Source organism: Achroia grisella, unplaced genomic scaffold, assembly GCF_030625045.1.
Source record: "Achroia grisella isolate CSIRO2021 unplaced genomic scaffold, CSIRO_AGI_Agris_v1 utg906, whole genome shotgun sequence".
Taxonomy (NCBI): Eukaryota; Metazoa; Arthropoda; class Insecta; order Lepidoptera; family Pyralidae; genus Achroia; species Achroia grisella.
In genome coordinates, this window is record NW_026713064.1 from 110223 (window position 1) to 130173 (window position 19951).

At 34.0% G+C, this 19951-nt stretch overlaps 2 protein-coding genes across 3 annotated transcripts in view; one reads left to right on the plus strand and one right to left on the minus strand.

Annotated features, from left to right (window-relative positions):
* Positions 1-461: 461 nt before the first annotated feature.
* LOC131853795 (X-ray repair cross-complementing protein 6) lies at positions 462-2488 on the minus strand. The gene has a single exon (XM_059204835.1). It carries the CDS (start codon positions 2342-2344, stop codon positions 566-568), a length of 1779 nt encoding a protein of 592 aa, XP_059060818.1. The 5' UTR covers positions 2345-2488; the 3' UTR covers positions 462-565.
* Positions 2489-7967: 5479 nt separating this feature from the next.
* The window catches only part of LOC131853857 (guanine nucleotide-binding protein G(o) subunit alpha), a 46836-nt gene continuing 34852 nt past the window's right edge, over positions 7968-19951 (plus strand). Inside the window, exon 1 of one of the 2 annotated variants that reach the window (XM_059204921.1) lies at positions 7968-8325. In XM_059204921.1, coding sequence (XP_059060904.1) covers positions 8208-8325 — 118 coding nt within the window. In that variant the 5' untranslated portion in view covers positions 7968-8207. Of the gene's footprint in view, positions 8326-12364; positions 12851-19951 lie in introns of those variants that run through there. The other variant, XM_059204920.1, reaches the window with a different exon arrangement.

Below are 19951 nucleotides of genomic sequence, written 5' to 3' on the forward strand. Positions count from 1 at the left end.
AAAATACAAAAATAAAAACTTAATTTATGTTTATTACACAGTATGAATACAAATATAACTTTTAATAATATATAACAGTAATAAAGTAAACTCTTTCAGGCACTCTATAAGGCTGCAGGTCAGATTAGATAACATTAATGTACTACATGTATTATACATAACATAAGATACAGTATAATATATATTTGCCATTCCTGGGATGTGTCATGTATGTTTACCTCTTTCCAGTATGGGCAGCACATTCCCTAGTCATTTAACATTTAATGAAAATAATGACTCATTACAGTGCCACAAATATTACACCTCATTTCAAATAAAGATTTTAAATTAGTTGTAAATGAATAATTGACATGGTTTCTAAAAATTAAAAACTTATAATCCATATACAAAAGTGCACCCTGTATGCAAAAAGAAACAATGAGAAAGTGACTTAGATGCTAAGGTTTTTGAAGCGCTCAATGTGTTATACTACAATCATTATTTCTAAAATAAAAAAAAAAATAACATTTTTTATGCCAAATTTCAATTACTGTTTAGGCTGTAATCTCACTATTCATAACAATAATTATGAAGAATTAGTATAATGTTTATATACCAGAGCAACTAGCTCATTTTTGTTTAATTTGTGTATAGAACCTATGTCTGGAATACTCATAGAATTTAATATATTTATTAGCTGCGGCTTTGTGTAGGTATTAACTTTTTTATCTTCAAACCTTTCCAGCAGTGTCTTATTATCAATATCTTCTAATTTTTGTTTCTTTGCATTATGATCTTGATTTCTTGGTACTGACCGTTTTAAGTTAACTGCACCAAATGGACCAAACAACTCCTCAAACAAATCTCCACGTATTGTTTGAAACTTTTCAGGATTAGGTTTTGTTGTGTCTTTAAATGGTTCAACATTTTCTTCTGATAAAGCTACTGCTTCAATATTTCTGTACTGTGTTTGCAATTTGGGATTTTCGAACATGTCCGCCTTATATTCAAATTTAAGACAGTTCAATATATTTATCATTGCAGATTTATGTTCATCTAATATTTCTTCTACAGTATTATCTGGAACTGGAAGGTTTCGAATACTTTCAATATATGGTATATGGATTACATTAAAACCTATTTCTACATTAAGACCAAGAGGATTAGAACAAGGAGATAATGCTACAATGTTAGGTCTCGAGTTCACCCTTGTGCATAAAATACATATAGCCACCACAGACATTTCTATACAAGCTTGATACAATGCTTTGAAAGCTATTGTAGAACCTTCTATGATTTCTTCATTAGGATATAAGAAATAACCAGGTTTTAAAAACCACTTTTCTTTACACAAAAGGTTAGCAGGTTTGAAGCCTAGTAGTTTCATCATTGGTGGACCAAATGGATTAGTCATACTTTTTTTTTCATCATCTGTAAAATTTATTCTTTCCTTATCATATTCCTGATAATAAATAATTTCAGATTTCAACAGAGGCACTTCTGTTTTTGGTTGTTCTTCATCAATATCCATTTGATGTGAACATGTTGCAATTGGTTCTATTGGTACCTTCATTGTTTTGTTTACAGTAGTAACAACAGTGTTTTTATCTCTGGCTAAGTTGGTTGATTTCATATAAGAATTTTGCACCAGCAATTTGTACACTCCCACTCCAATATCAAACCCTTCTCCAATAGAAAAAGTCAGTTGTGCAACAGCTAAGTGGCGATGTGATTGCTGATGTATTAATTTTTCTATTGCTTCACAATCATTGACTGGTGAAGGCAAAACAATATCTTTTCCACCATTAGCATCAATAAGAAATTTTTCATAAAATGGATCTACATTATAATTTTCTTCAGCGATATTAATAATTTTTATTTCAACGTTAGAACTGGCTAAATCAACAGCTCTACTACAACTAGGTTTCTGATCAGATTTTGTAGGTGGAATATCAAGTTTAGTTAGAATAACAATTGTTCTCGATAAAAGCTGCTTTTTGCAGTCGGTGAACATTTTATTGCACAACTTCAAAGCGTCAGATATTTTCAGTTCGGTGGCTTGTTCGTAAGTGGATATATCTGCTTTTTGAAGTTTCTCGAAATCATTCACAGTAGGTACAGTAAGAGGAAATATCTCGACTACATCTTGTATGTTTAAACTTGACGCCTTATCATTCTTCAGCCCGTAATAACAAACACCAATACAGTTATTTTTGGATGAACGTAAATATTGCTTCACTACTCGACATGTTACAACATGAGCCAAAGATGTCAAGTTTGAATCATTAAAAGCATTGATAAGAATTATCGTACCTGGTACACCTTTATACTGGGGATTATCTTCAATTTCATCTTCTGAATCCATTACTCAAATTAATATGTACAAATACGATTAGTGAGCAAAATTTTGTATCGAACTAATGAACGACACGAGAGTTTTAAAGAGAGCGCGTAGAGGAAGAGAGCGGCGAAATCTATCTGACATATAGGTATTTTTATTTAGTATTATCTGCTTTGAATAGCGGCAAGAACTACAGAGCAAACAAGTACAGTACAGATTACTTAAAGAATAAATCATGACATTGTTTATTTTTTAGTTTTATGGACACTGTCGTCTTAATTCTCATCTATTCCGGCTAAAAATAGCAAACACACCTCTATGAAAATATTGTCAATGTGGAGAAGATCAAACCCAAAAAATATCTTTTCTTCACTTGCTCGTCTTTCAGTATTCAGCGCCTTGTACTGATAGATGATCTTATTCAAATCTACAATAAGGCAGAACTTGTCCCGCGTTCCATGGAAGATCTACTAACTAATCAAAATGTTTATCCGTCTCTATATAATTTTGTACTCAGTTCTGTTGGCGAAATATGAATAATTGTATTTTTAATATACATATAGTTTTTTATATAGGTTTTGTAAATATTTTATTTTGTTGTAATTATATGTCCTTCGATTAGAATTATATAATAACATTTGACTCTGAGATGTACCTCTGGCTAAGATAATGAAACATGAAAATGGATGCTTAAAATCTTAATTACATATTATGACCAATTATATGGATTACTGAAGAAAATTATTTCAGACATTCTACTTAAGAAATAACTTGACTGAAGCAGTCAAGAATAGCCCGGATATTCTACGAAACACATAAAACGATTTATATAAAGAAGATTAATGTAACTACTGACTAGGCAGTATGGGCAATGCTCTTCGCCTGTCCAAAATGGATGAACTTTAAAACAACAACAATTTATAGAAAAGGCAAAGAGTTTAAGCCCATACAGCTATAATAGACATATAGATAATAATATAAAATAATCACAGATTACAATTACAATTTAAAAATATGACCCGGATTGCCAACTTATAAATTTGAAAAACCTTTAAAACTTTAATGTTAGTTAATACTTTTTGTTACTTAGTCCAAGTGTATACAGCGATATTCTAAAGCGTTTCGTAACGTGAAATTCTTATTGTAAGTATTGTTTGAAATAACAACTGATATTTAATTGAAAAATTATTAATATTATTAAAATATTTTTTGCTTATATCAGTAACTATATATATATACGATAGGAGAATTTAACTTTTTAATATTTCGCGGTTAAAAGCTAACAGACCAGAGACCTAATTCGACGTCTGTAAACAGTTAAACCTAAAGTTATTCGAAAAACGTCATTACGATTATAAGCAGTACACACAATGTTTAAGGCCTGTATACTTATTGATCACTAACACATTACATTACACATCCCCTTTGCTTTTAAGGATTATAAAACATAATTGTTTACATATTTACTTAATTAAAATTATTGATATAATTATAAAGATACCATATTACTAATCAAAATCAAAATAATAATCTTTAGACCACTTAGGTGGTTTTACAATTCTTTTACTCCTTTTCCCTTCTGTCTTATTAGGACTATTGAATCTATTAGGTTCACTATTATTAATACAATTATCTTCCCTATTTGGATGAGAAATATATTTAGTGCTTTCTTGAACTTGACTTTGTTGATCATCAAAATATATTGAACAAGATGAAAATTAAAGTATACAACGACACTGGCACGTGCTACGTACTACGCATGCATGTAGCTGCGTGAAGCTTAGCTCGACGCATTTTCTTTCACGTCGTCGAAAAGTTTAGATATAATTTGAAATTTTATATGGAGATCATTTATAACAACCGTTTGAACTTAACATATTATTCATGGTAGCATGGACGTAGCCATTCGTCGGCTCAGGGTAAAATATTATCCCTCGACCAGACATAAAACCGAATTGATTTTGTGAAATATCATACTCCCCTCGCAAGCGTCTCTCTAGCATTTTCTCAAACACTTTCATGTATGATATCAGGTAAGATACAAACAATCATACTCATAAATTCAGATGTTTGTGCCGCGCGAGTAATCGAACCTGCGACAATCGGAAGTAAGGTGGTGTGCTAGATCACATCCTGACTTCCTTACTAATATTATAAATGCGAAAGTAACTCTGTCTGTCTGTCTGTCTGTCTCGCTTTCACGTAAAGGGTTGCAAGGGGTTGAAAATGGGGATGAAAGATTGTATGGAAGAATTGTTATTTTTGAAGCTAGAAGCTAAAACTTATTTTTGAGGCTGTTGATTAAATATAAATAAATATGACTTTCAAAGGTTGTAATAATTTTACTCCTAAGGGGGTTTAATAAAATAGGGGATGCAAGTTTTTATGTAAATTCGTCATTTTGAAGGTGGAAGCTTGAAACTAATTTTTGAGGCAGTTTATTAAATATAAATATATATGAACTTCAAAGTTTGAAAAAATTGTACCCTTACACGCCTTACACGCCAAAACTACTTAACCGATTTAAATGAAATTTGGTACACAATTAGTCTACACCCAGAGAAAGGACATAGGCTACTTTTGAATGCGAAAAAAGGATTGAAATAGAAATAGAAATAGAAATAATCTTTATTCAAATAAACTCATTACAAGCACTTTTGAATAGTCATATTTTGATTCTACCACTCATATCGGAATGCAGATTCATCACAAGAAGAATGAGCAAGAAACTGTTGTGTGTTGCTCTTTTTAATAAATGTTTTTTTTATATAAATAATTACAGTATAACAAGTAAGAGGCATGCGATAATCAACATAGAAGTAGCTACGCAATCATTATTAATGTAATCAGATAATATTGTCAGTGCTATAGATTTAAAGTTTTTCTATAAAAACATTATTATCTTTAACGAATTCTTCAATTTTATAGTAAGCTTTTTTGCAAAGGAACTGTTTTATTTGACATTTAAATCTTTTTCTGGCAGATTTATAACAGACTATTGTATTTTATTGTAAAACCTTACGCAACACACATAAAACGAATTACTAACTGTAGCCAAACGACATTTAGGTAAAATCAGTTTGTTATTGTTACGTAAGCTTTTATTAGTGCAATCACTAACTTTTTTGAAACTGTCTATATTCCTTCTGGCATAGATGATATTTATCATAACACAAATGTATTGAGATTATAACGGTGAGGATATTTGATTCCTTAAAACACTCTCGCAATGACTCCCATACCATACCATACATGGAACCCATACCATAAATGGAGCGAATGGCCCTCTTTTGTAAAGTAAATATTGTATTTATATCAGCTGCTTTGCCCCATAACAAAATACCATACGACATAATGCTATGGAAATAGCTAAAATAGACAAGTTTTAGCCGTTGCCACGTCTGTTAATTGTCTAATTCTTCTTACGCGTAAGCGGCAGAACTAAGTCGACTCGCCAATTTAGTAATATGAGCACCCCATTGCAACTTGGAATCTAATGTGATACCTAGAAATACAGTATCGTCAACAAAATTAATAGATTTATTGTCCAATACGATTTTTGAATCTACCGGCCTTACACCCAGAGGGGAGAGTAAATTGTAAGAGGGTTGAAAGGGGGTAGGTGCAAGGTTGTATGGATGAATCGTCATTTTTAAAGCTAGAAGCTTGAAACATATTTTTAGGTTGTTGTTTAAATACGAATAAATATGACATTCAGAGTTTGTAAATTTTTTATCCTTAAGGGGGCTGGGGTAGAATAAAATAAAATGGGGGATGAAAGTTTTTATGGAAATTGAACACACACAGCACTCACGGTATCCGTACACTTATTGACTATTGATGCTACTGAACATTGCTTGAATTTATTTATGACTGGATTCCACGCAGATGATAATTTTGACCCATCCTCTCTGTTGAAATTGGGATGTTTTTTAATTTCAATCGCCTCCCGGACCATTCGTGGGATTTGTGTGGTTGTCGACAACCACACAAATCAGGGGGGAAATGGGATTGTTAGTAATGTGGACTAATGAACCCATTACTAGCAATGTACCATATCAGGTTGACCTCCACGCGGTTCCCCCTGGAAACCATCGTGTTAAATTCCTGGTGAATTTGTCACGATGGGCTAACTGACCTGACCTCATGCTCGTATTATCACCCTCCACTGGTGCCCCGCCAGCGTAAACCGTTAGCGCAGGCGGATGCACCATTCCATTATCATATACAAAAAAAACCACACAAATCAGGGGGGAAGGGGATTGTCAGTAATGTGGACTAATGATCCCATTGCTAACAATGTACCATGTCAGATCGACCTCCACGCGGTTCCCCCTGGAAACCATCGTGATACATTCCCGGTGAATTTGTCACGTTGGGCTAACTGATCTGACTTCATGTTCATCTTATCATCCTCCACTGGTGCCCCGCCAGCGTAAACCGTTAGCGCAGGCGGGTGCACCATTCCATTATCATCATTTAAAAAAACCACACAAATCAGCGATTGCCGATCATCTACTGAACGCTGGCACAAATCACTGGACTGAACTACATGCGCCTAAGGTCCTCTCTACTGATCGCCACTATTACCCACGAATGGTGCGGGAGGCGATTGAAATTAAAAAACATCCCAATTTCAACAGAGAGGATGGCTCAAAATTATTTTTATTTATTTATTTATTTTACTATGACGAGATCGAGTGGAATGAGTAGTCATGCTTACTAAAATGTCCAGACATGTGGCGTCGTGGTGGGCCGGGTCATTGGGCTCCCTAAAATATGGTCGAGCACAGTGATGGCTGACGATGAGTCATACTCGTGGACGAGTGCTGCTTGTAGGGACTTGTCTGCTCTTATCACTACGACTGATTTAATCTTATTGTGTTTTTATATTTGAGCCTAAATGAATTAGTGCTGGTTGGTAGTTTGTATTCACACGTTTCGACTTGTAAAATGTGAACTTGCAAGGATTGTTTAAAGCAGCAACACACAAGTTTCTTGCTTATTCTTCTTGTGATGAGACAGCTTTCCGAATAAGCGGTAGATTAAAAAAATTGTTGACTATTCAAAAGTGCTTAAATTAAGTTTGAATAAATGATTTTCTATTCTATTAAAGCATTAAAAGGCATTGATCGATCATGTAGTTTTTACATATATATACCCTGGACAAGAAATAGTTAAATTTCTGTTTTTTAGGTCATATGCATTGTCTAGTACTTTCATCAATACCATACGCATTAATTTATAAAACTTGATAAACTATACGTATTGTACTATATTATAAATAAACGAGGTATCTACATTTTGTAGACACTCGTTTTATTTAGAATTTTAGAAGAATTGCCACAGAATGGATTAGTTGCATATGAAATTAATGGTATGTCAATTGACTTTGAAATTATATTTTAATTGTTTTAAGGATAATGTTATTAGGTATATGTATATTTTAGTTATTTTTGCCAACACGTTCTCATGAACTTGAATAGGCTCGAGAGAAAAGAAACAAGGCTGACGTAGGGAGTAATTAGTGTGTCAGGGAGGCACTGGGCGGCTGGTAGTGGTGGCGGCGTCCGGAGGCGGCAGGGAAGCATGCGCACTGGCGGCGTCGCGACGCTCCTGCGCGATCCGTCATTCGTTCGCGGGCCCACGCCGCGGCGCCACCTTGACCAGTTCGCATCTCGTTTGTGCAAGGTCCACCGCGCCGAGTTGCGACCACCGTGAGCTGCACGCGTACAGCAGACCGGCGGAGCACCCGCGGCAAAAGACGCGTGCGCGAACTAGCGCGTGCGCGGCGCCAGCTGCGCGTGACTGCGCGACGACGGGCCGCGAGCATGCGAGGGGCACGGCGCTGCCGCGCGTAGCGAGCCAGGCCGTGCGCGCCATCGCCATGGGCTGCGCCTCGTCCGCCGAGGAGCGTGCCGCCATCGCGCGCAGCAAGCAAATCGAGAAGAACCTAAAGGAGGATGGCATCCAGGCTGCCAAGGATATAAAGCTGCTGCTGCTTGGTAATTGAGGTTTCCTCTATCTCTTTCTAGTTGCAATGGATGCGCGCGCACCTCGTTACGAGCTCTATCGACTACAGCTTTGTACGACGCTCGTGTCGAGCCGGCACTTATAAATGACTATTCAATTAATTGAATTCATTTGATGTTTATTATAATTAAAAATATTATAACTGGAAACTTTAATTTTTACGCACAAGTTTCTGATGTCATCTAATAATAATGCAATGAAAATGCAAGGAAATTATAAAATGTAAAAAATTAACGCTAACAAAGAAACACATATAAAAAGAACGTGAACCATTGATTAATACATTGATCTTTATTTAGTGACCACTCTTCTTTACATTTACATTAAATCAGAGACCTTTTCAAATTCTAAAATGGAATTCACGCAACTGTACCGGCACCGCCGCAATACATATAACAGATACCTATTGGAACTAATGGAGTCTTAGTTCAGTGCTGTGGTTCACCGCAGTTATTTATCTTTTCTTGTCTTCTATAATGAAAACATTTACAATTAAATAAAAATGCTGCTTTTTAGTAAACAATACCAACATTGTCCTTTCCTTCTAATAGTTTTCTAAATAATTTAAATCATCCTTTGCCCATTGTTTACGATGGGTCTCTCTATAGACTGCTACTTAATATCATTACATTTTTTATATTCTCTGGTTTTTTAAATAATGATACAAAAAAATTCAATCTCTGGATTTACCTTCACATTTTTGGGACCTACGTCCGCTAGGATATTGGTGTTTTGTGGATCTACGACTTTATTGCCTTTATCTTGGTACTGTATGCAACGATACTAGATAACAATTTGTACTTTCCTTCCATTCTATCATTTTCAGGATTATATTTCCTATGTTCTTTGTTTTTAGACATTTCCTGTATTATCCCTTTACAGTAATCCCTTTACTTCAAAACCATTGTAAGAAAATAAATTTCTCTAATACAATAAGTACATTTGTATAACGCCTAAAGAGTGAACATTTATTGGATAACCAAGGTCCACTTTACACTGTTAATTCTTTTCTAATAGTTTAGAGTTAAGTTTGCTTCCTGCATGCACGATATCTACAGAAGTGTCCCTAATAGACATATCAAAAAATTTGAATATTCATGGATAATATTATAAGAGATACGTATATTGTAAGAAAACTCGTGTATAAAATATAAGACCAGGCGCACAGATAACATAATATTACATACTAGGCGCTAATACCCCAAGTGACACTGAGCTCCCAATTTTGCTGCAGATTTATCAAGATTGTGTACATAGAAAAAAAAACGAAGATTAATAGCATCTCTATTAAAATAGCTCAATTCTAATTAACTCGTCCGCATTTAGGTCATGTATTTCCAAAATTTTTACATAGGGGAGATGGTGGTAAGACGGGGTACCCATCAAAATTTACAGTTCAAATTGTCAATCACGCTCTTTCAATCATCGTGCGACGCGCCACCACGAGACTTATCAGTCGCCGGGTGTTTAGTGGTTCACAAGTGCACATTGTCAAAAAAAATGCAGAATAAGTGTTTTATTGCAAGTTGTTTATCACATTTTCTTCTGGCTTGACACGTGACTGTGGTTTGTTAAATAACGTTAGCTGGTGGGGTGTTGTTGTGATTGATGCTTAAACTAATCTATAAAAAAGTAGGCATTGTGTTCCTTAAATAATATTGACTGTTTCGTTTTTAGTTATTTTTTTATATAAAAGGGCTCTGCAGGCAAGATGAGGTAACTGAAGAGAATAATTTTGTTCTGGTTTGTTTTCCGAAAAATGAGTTCGTTTTTTGTGAGTTTGTCTTTTTAGAATGGTTCTACGACTAACGTCGTCGGTCGTGGTCCAAAGAATCCATGCGGGAAGCGAAGAGTTCAAGCGATTTTGGATGAAAAATGGGTTATAAAGAGAAAAGTTAAGGCTTCCTAAGGAAATCCTCTCATGTTGCTAAAAAGCGTGGACACACAGCAATTATCACGTCGCCTCCTACAAAAAAGAATTAGAAGTCATCGCCCACAAAAAAAAACAGAGCTGAACAGAAAAACTATAGAAAATAGTAACAAAAAAGAGCCTATGCAGCCACAGAAATTATAGGGTTATTTACTTAGATTCCTACATTATGATCGTAACGAGTTGGTGAGTAGAGTAGAGTGTATATTTTTTGAGCGAGTTAATATTTTTATCATACAAGGAATACCTACCTACATGATAAGGAAAACAAAAGACCTAGAACCAACGTTACTAGAAATTTAAATAATTTCCAAAATTTTTTGTGCCGGGGTTTGTAAAGTACAAATAATTTAAAATTCACAAGAGTGTTTATGAATATATTACAGTATATAGGTGTTTCTAAAATATATTGTACTTACGTACATACAAAATATATCTAAGTATATCAATCAGTTGCATACGGTGCCGTATGTCGAGGTGTAAACGTGGATACAATAGGTCTACTAAGTCAAAGTCGCTCATTGAGCTACGAAAAGCGCTGGGCTGTGATTTTCTCTAAAAAAAAACTAAATAACTCGCCAGAAAACTAAGTTCGCTGACATACCCCAATAAATTTGCAAAATGAAGTAGCAGTGGCTCATATCTATCGCAGACTGAGGGAGCCGTGATAGTAAATATGTTTTAAAGCGAAGTCTTTTTTAATGTATGATAATGGAATGGTGCGTCCGTCTTCGCTAATGATTACGCTGGCGGGGCATCAGTGGAAAGAGATCAGGTCTTTCCCCCCTTGAGCGCTGACTGTGAATCGGAAAACGTGGTTTGGGATGAACTCTGTAATTGTCGAACGACGACATACGTGGGGTAACAGGTAACAACTAGAAGAGAAGGACTGAAAATCACCTCCAGTATAATTGGGATCTGCCCTGCAGTAGGCAGCTGAAGAATATCAGTTGTTTAATGCATATTGGAAGAAATCTGCTTAGTTGAAAATAAGATAGAGCTGTAAGAGTAGACCAAAAAAAATGGTGGTCTTATTTTCAACATTTTAGAAATTAATGCATAATTGTTCTATTTATCACTCACTAATATTTGCAATGACTTTGTGTATTTGTCTCTCTGACCGCACTATTTAGATAGGTCTTATAGTATATTATGTGCCTTACTTTGTTGGAATAGCAATACATATGTTACATTCTAAATTACTTTGTTACTTATGAAACTTGTTATGATAAAAACTATTTTGCACAATTACTATTTACATATATTTTTAAGTACCTATCTTTTGTTAAAAATCGCCATCGGCAGGGATTCATCCTTACAAACTAAATGATCATTGACTAATCTACCGCTCATACTCAGATCGTGAAATGATCTACTAAAATTATATTTTTTATAGCATAAAGATATATGTATATATATTTTAACGGGTTTGATGGCCTAGATGACATTTAGCAGTTTAATTCTTCGTTTTTCTTGCGATGGTCGCAGGTTTACTTTCTTGAATGATGCATAAATTTGTAATTATGTCTATGATTATTTGAATAAATCGGGGCATTTTCTTTCTATGTATATACGGATTTACAAAAAAATCTAAATATTTGTATCAGTTGTCTAGCATCCATAACACAGCTCTGCTAAGCTTGTGTGAATTGTCTAAATTATTATATGATAAATCAAAAACCATTAATAAAATGCATAAAATCGATATACAGTATTAACAACGTTTTGTTCATACCTATCTACCTACTTCACCGACGGAACCCCAATAATAACTAACCCTATTCCTATTTAAGAAAGATGAAAGAGATCGAGCTGAGCGAGACAACGACAGAATGAAGAAAATAAGTCTATTAATTGCGAATTAAAATTAAAATAGTCTTAATTATTGGTAATTTGTTATAATACTGTATATTTTTTATATTGTATTATACACCAAAATTAAATTAAATTGTAACTAAACTGCCGTAAGTTCAATGTGTTTCATTAGTTTGTTCTCTTTCGTGTGTGAATCCATTTCACGCATGTGTGAGCGAGCCCGAACGAAGAGAGCCGAGTGTTGCCGAATGTCAGTCGAGCGGGGCGCGGTCGCCGTCATGGAGCGGAGTTGGCGCTTGTCATCCGGCCGCCATTATCTTGTATTTGAACCGATCGGTAAAATCAATTAAAATTCGCGCTGTCGTTACGTGTCTTTAGTGTTGGATGTCGTATAAATTGGAAGGAATTATCCGTGTGATTGTTGTTTCTTTAAAGAGTGTGTTGCTGGTACATTCGTATAGTGTTGAGTGGTAACAGTTAGGTTACTGTGTTGGGTGTTAACATTGTGTAGGGTGGCTCCGGTCGGTCCGGAGCGGCAGGACGCGTGTGGAGCGCATGCAGAGGGAGCGGTGAGAGCGCGCCCGGCTGGGGAGTCGGGGCGGCCGGCGGTCAAGGAACAGGGACAATTGCCGACATGGGGTGCGCCCAGTCGGCAGAGGAACGCGCGGCTATTGCCCGCAGCCGTCAGATCGAGAGGAACCTGAAAGAGGATGGCATCCAGGCTTCCAAAGACATAAAGCTGTTACTACTAGGTACGGGAATGATATGTAATGTCGGCGCATGGCCGCACCCTTCGAACGTTTTCAAACGTTGTTTAGTGACCTTACAATTTTAAATTAAATATTTTTTCTATTGATATGCCTATTTATATTCCAGAATATGGAATGTTGTAGAAATTGTGTGTACTACATTATATCATAATGCCTTTGACTTTCTCCTGTTCAAGCTAATTAGTATGCTGGCATGTATAAACAATATGTATCAGTTATGGAACAATTAAGATAGCTAGAATCTTTTTCCAGTTGAAATTTATAGGTTTAAGTATGTGGTATATATAACCTGTCTGTGGGGACCCAAATTCTCTTTTAAATATAATAAAGTTTAAAAAATATATATCCACCTATTATATGTCACAACTGTGGCTAATGGAGCTGAAGGACTATGTGTCATAGCTTAAGTATTATGAAAAAATACAGAATTACTTGTTATGAAGTAAAATAAGTACAAGAAGTGTCATTAAATGGTAAAAACAACAGTAATTATGTTTGTCTTTGTTGAACATACTAGAATATAAAATCAACTAAAAAATAATATTACTAAAAGTCTCAATATAATAATAATATATAGTATAGTATTAACCAAAAATGATAGGATGCATTTGTTTTATAAATGTGTATTCAATAACTTATAAAGTATAGAAGAAGTCAAAAATTAATTCCTACAGTAAATAGTTGTCTAAAAATATATAAATTCATCATAAAAATAATGGTGACCAGATGTTCAGTAACACAAATAGCTCGGTTTTGTATAAATGAACAGAGTCAAGATCAAGGTAGTGCGTTCACTTCAAATTTAACCAAACACCTGGTAACTGCTTTATAAAATAAATAATAAATTTATGAAATGAATTGTTATAGATTTGTTTGTTTTGATTAAAAGATTATATCAATATTAGATGCAATGATCATGGCTCTATAATAGTAATATAAAAGAGTAATAAATTATATTAAACTTTTAATAATATACTCAAAATTGAAAAAAGTTGACTATATTATAGTTTTAAGTTTTATTTTATAATATTACAAAACTGTTAAAATAACACCAAATAAGATTAGTAAACCCAATTGAACTGAGTCATTCATATGATTCATTCAAATTCTTTCATATCAATCAGGTTTGTAATAATAAAACCTTGGTTATCTTATTGTATGTTCAGGGTACCAGAATTATGAATACATGTTCATAATTCCTTGATATATAAATTTAATTATATAAGTACTGCATAATATTATGCATTGTGATTTGCTACCACTTAATTATTTAAATTTCCCCATTACAATAGTAAATGTATTATTTAATATATGTACTTAATAAATGTATACAATATGCGGAGTTCTGACAATGTGATATTGTTGTTGATAGTATACATACCACAGGGATAGGTCATGTCCTAATGAGGTTTATGACTAACTGAATATGTGTGTGTGCCTTTTATACTCTAGTGTCAGTTCAATCAGAGCTACTGCTCCATCTATAATAAAATATTTGTTACAATATACTTTACAAGAATTTAAATATGTGTAATAAATTTATGTTTGTCATTATTAGTACAATATTTGAAAGTGGCTAAATCATTGTAAATGGTATATTTGTATCTGTGGTTCCTTTCATGTATATAGGCTATGGTTACTACTTACCATCAGGTATGAATTTGGTTTGTTTGGTATTCATAATACATAAACTTGTCACTTACCATTACTTTATAGTTTCATTATTTGAAAATTGCATTTTACATGTAAATTTTAAAAAATCTCAACTAATGTGTGGTACAGAGAAATGAGAAATCCAAGGTTCCATGGCCTTCCCTAATAGTGTTTTATAATTGGGATTTGACATGATAAACACAGAAATTATATAGAACAAAACATAACAGATAAATACTGATTTCTTAGTCATGAATACCAGTGTTTTTATTATGCATATTGAATCTCCAACCATTGGAGATGAGGCAGTTTTAAACCGTCATTCTTACTGCGTTGACATTACTAAAATTGTGAATTTTAGTTTGCTTGTCGCAAACTAAAATTCTTTGCTATCATAAAATAATTTGCTCATAAGTCTATGACTAAAAATTGCACTTTTTAAGTAACATTAAAAAATATTGAAAATTTGTTCATTCTAGATGTCTACTCCTATATTTTTTTATTTTATAACTGATTGAAACTTTATAGTAAGCATACTCTTATATTATTCTAATACATTAAAATCAGTGAGAGGGAAATTAAAAGCTAAATCCCAACTGTTATTCATAGTATTTCGAGAATCTATTCTTTAATTAAATAGAAAATAAAATAAAAATGTGCAGTAAACTTGCATAGACTGTACCTGACTGATCTGTAGATAATATCTGATATTGATACAACACTAGAATACTGAAAGATATTGTTGGTTGCTGAGATGAAAATTAACCAAAGTTGTCTTCATAAGTTCCTGGGCCACTTGTTTCTTCAACTAATCAGTTGGGTTTATAAGATATGCTGGTTAGATATTAACAGGTCGATTGGTGTTCATCTCCCCACCACTCCCTTTAAATATATTATTGGTTATAAAAGTTACAACATTCAGTTCCAAAGTTAATTAGGGTTTCGTGCACTTGAACATTATTTATAACCATGTCACTCATTAGCTTTTTTTAACTCTAATATCCTGTTATGATGACGGTTACAATTGAGATGAACTGACGAGGAATTCAACTCTTGTTCGCACACGTGACTTGACGTTATCGGTCGTATCGTATCTTACCATATAAAATGCAGCAAGTCACCCTACCGATATCGGATAGTTTAGCTTGGTGCTGCTTGCGTCCTGTCATAAAATTTTATTTTAAATTACCTACAGTTAAGTCGTGGTAAACTACATCTATGCTCATATTTCGGTTTTGGCTTTAATAAAAATACATTTTATTGTGGAAGGACTGAGGAAGAATTTCCAGTTCAATTTTGGGGATGAACAGAATCAGTAGACTTGTTTTAGTAATTAGTTTGTACAATGAATAAGCAATCTTATTCTTATTAGATTTTAGTACTTTTTGGCACAAAATTCTAAAAATAATTTCTCATAACATCACATGTCATAATACGTACGTATAAAATACAACAAGTGTCACACAATAAGTGTGTCGACCACATAGGCACTTATAGAAGTTAATTGATCAGTGACGTCACAATGTCGATGTCGTGATCACAGCCGGCGTGCCAATATGCCCATGGACCTTTAATATTACCTTCTATGACCAGACACATTTGTTCATAGAAATAGAACAAGTCATACAAGAATCGTAATCTACGTTAATCGCGTTTAAGAAACATCTGGAGATAAACTTGTTTTTTTTTCTCATGTTGAGAGTTCGAAAAAATACTTTTTTTTTACTGATTTCCTTAGTAAAGCTAACGAAAATCATACGGAGGTTTTCAAATGGTTAGGTATTGTATTATATATCTTTAAATTGGTATTATCTAAAATTAATAAATGGAAGCTTAGTCGTAAAGTATATTTCAGGCCGAAAATCAGGTAGAATATTTATGATCTTTTTTGATCTCCACTTTATGTAAAGGAAGTGGAAATTACAAAATAAAATTCATACTGAATTCATCAACTGATCACGTGAACGTGGAGTTTGTATGAAAGTTTAAAAAAAACGCAAAATGAATGTATCCTGTATATTATTATAGTAGTCCAAGCCCACATTGAACATATTTAAACTGTAGCTAATTTTAGTATTATAATCATTGTTATATTAAAATAATTAATCTATAATCTGAGGGAAGGGGATTGTTAGTAATTATGTACTAATAGCCCCAGCCTAGACATAGCTAGCTATGTATCAATAGGTTGACCTCCATGTAGTGAATTTGTCCCGATGGGCTAACCGACCTGACCTTATGCTCATTCTAAAATCCTCCGCTCGTCCCTCATTCTATGCATTATCATCCATTAGAAAAAAAATCTACAATCTAAATTATACAAGCGCTGTATTGTATCAAAAGTGATCAAATGTGCGAACTAACATTAAAGAGGCGCCAACCAAGGGTTTATGGACAGGTATTTTATCAACCCACCGTCTCGTTCGAGCACGCGACGATCTTATCGCGATGATGCCGCAAAAAGGCAACGAAACGACGTCGCTCGTGCTCATCTGATTGTTCAATCGATACAGAACATAATATATAAGATAGTAGAGCTAAGTGCCTCGTCTACCTAGGTTGTTTCAAATACAATAGGATTCAATAGTTATCATATCGATTTCTATCGGAATAAGCATCTTATGTTACTTATTCCAACATTGTATTTTATCGCCCTTGCTTTGTTTTTAATCTGTATTTTGGGATTTGTATGTCTTTTTTTGTTTCTATAGCAGTTATGGTTATTTATATACTTTAGTAAATCTTAATGTGGTTAATATGAGAATCCTTATCACAACGTCTAGTAATTTATTGGCGATTATCATCTCTATAAGTGTACATGTTTTTTTAGTAGGAAGAGTGGAACACGTATATAGGAGGAAATCACAATTTTATAACATGGCACTGGAAAGATTAAAGCTGCTTTTTTCCCGTTGGTAGTATTTGACTGGAGGATGGTGGAGGCAGAAGCTTAAATATTTCATCTAGATAATATATGGTACAAAACTATCGATTTCTTGCTGTTATAAAATTTTAACGGCTGATCTGATCTTATTAAAATTTGCCGAGAAAATAGGTTATGTTACGAGGCAGACATAGTTCTTGTTAGACTATGTTCTTTTAAAAAGCAGAGGTAATCTGGTAACACCTATTTTTTTATATAGGCAAATGTGGGAACTTTATAAGTGTTCGTTCTAAAGTTCATGGTTATATTGGACAACTCTATCAATTTGAGTATTTTAAAACGTATTATATGGTGTTGGTGGGAATAGATTTTTGTCACGCGATAGTCATCCATTTTTATAGTGAAAGTTTTTACGAATCCCGTCCATCGTCTTTCGTGTGAACTTTGTTACGCTGTACATACCTGTTATATAGAATTAAACATAACACTGTTTAATTACTAGAGAATGTTCGCGATGTAGCTTCAATCTTGTTTTTTATACGAATAAAAATAAGTATTTTACTTGGCTTATTTTTTTTTATATTACGTTTTAGGCGATTATGATGATAATTATTGCAATCGATAGAGTTTAGTATCATGTTAACTCTAATCTTGTTACATATGGAGTAGGTTGTTTTTCTTGTGTACTAAAGTGTACTTATATGTGATTTCTTTCATAAAAACTATGAGGCTACTGCCACTTCGATTAACAGAAGGCAGTCTAACCTGTCAGTCCCGGGAATCCATTGTGATTATTTCTGATGAATTTAATCTGCCTTGATTTCATATTTATTCTTTTCTCTAACACTGGTGGTGGTACCGCCAGATATAAAAAGTAGACAATATATGCAGTTGTAAGATACGTTTTAGACTGCATATGGTTTAATACGACTGATTTATGTCATTCATCGATTCCAGCGGTATGTGAATGAATGTTGCAATAAGTATAATTAAATCAGTTAGCCGAGTTGGTTGCCTGCGTAGGTGATATCTGTATCATGAGGTCAGAGATCGGCCATTCGCGTTGGCCTGGCAATTACAGACGACTAAGGTCACGTTGGTTGGACCTGTATTAGACAGGGTTCGTTTTTCAACACCCACACATTTCGCGTTCATTGTAAGAGTACACTGAAGTTATTTTGAAAGCTTCTATTTAGTTTTACTTCCGTATAATACATTTTAGGGTTCGACTCCTGTACGTTTCTTTATGCAAGTTATTTTTTCGACATTGCATAATATCAATTTATAGTAATATATAGTCTATCTCAAATACATATGAAGCAAGATAAGAATTGTGTAATCATTTACGAGAATAAAATGTCAGTTTGAGAAAATACGGTCTACTGCTACCTTTGACCATTGCACTGCAGCGAATTTATCCCCACACGCAGAACCTAGAGGTCTCAGTCAGTGCGGTTTCAGTGGCGCTTCCTCCCACATTACATTGTGAAATGATCTACGTGTCGAGGTTTTCTCTAGAGACTACAGCATAGGGTTTTTCAAAAAGGGTTCCTTTATTAAGGTTCCTAATGGGTCGGCAACGCGCACTTGACACTTGGTGTTTCAGGGGTCAGGCGGTATGCTAGTTTGTCACCATCGTAGTATAATAAAACGACTTATTAGGTATGTGGAAGCTGTAAAAACCAATACGGAACCGAAAAAAAAAACACACTGCGAATAGGATATTCTTGCAACTTTATCTTTGTATATAACATATTTAAAAAAAAGATATGTGGTATATTCTCTGGGGTGATGGGTTTTTCAGTAATTTCTGATGAATTTGTCACGACCCTACGATCTCTTCTGGTGTCCTACCAGTGTATTTACCGGTAATTTAACGGTTGCACCATTCATCACCTATTAAATATTATATCATGTTAACAGTTTCGAAGTCGCTGCTCGCTTGGGAGTCCGTAGATTCTTTTTCTTGTGTTTATCTAAACTTCATATTACTTTCCTATGCTATTTTCATTCGACCAACTAGACTATCAAATTGTGAGTAGTAACAGTTTACATTTAGAACACGCGGTAATTAACTGTTTTTATATCATTGCGTGTTTTATGGCCGCGGTTGGGGGAAAGTCTGTTCCTGACTGGATAGTCAGTCTGCATACATACATACATTGTAATAAATGAACTGTATATATGTAAATAAGATGTACTAACTGGTAAATAGGAATGATTATTCATATTACAAATAAATTGTATTACATGTTTCTATGTATATTAATTGTGTTGTTTGTAAACATAATAAACCTCAAATGTCCTCGGTGTTTAAGGTAGTGTAGTAGTTATCTAAATCACACATTATATGCGTAATGTAAATATTTTTTACTTAAATTATATTGTTTCTACAGTTAGAAATATACAATCTATGCGTTATGGTTATATCATACGTACTAATAAAACTACGAAACTGTCTAATTGAATGCCGTATTAATTAAACACCGTAATTAAGTATTTTTATTCCTATATACCTTGTTGTATATTAAAACTCGTATGCTCGT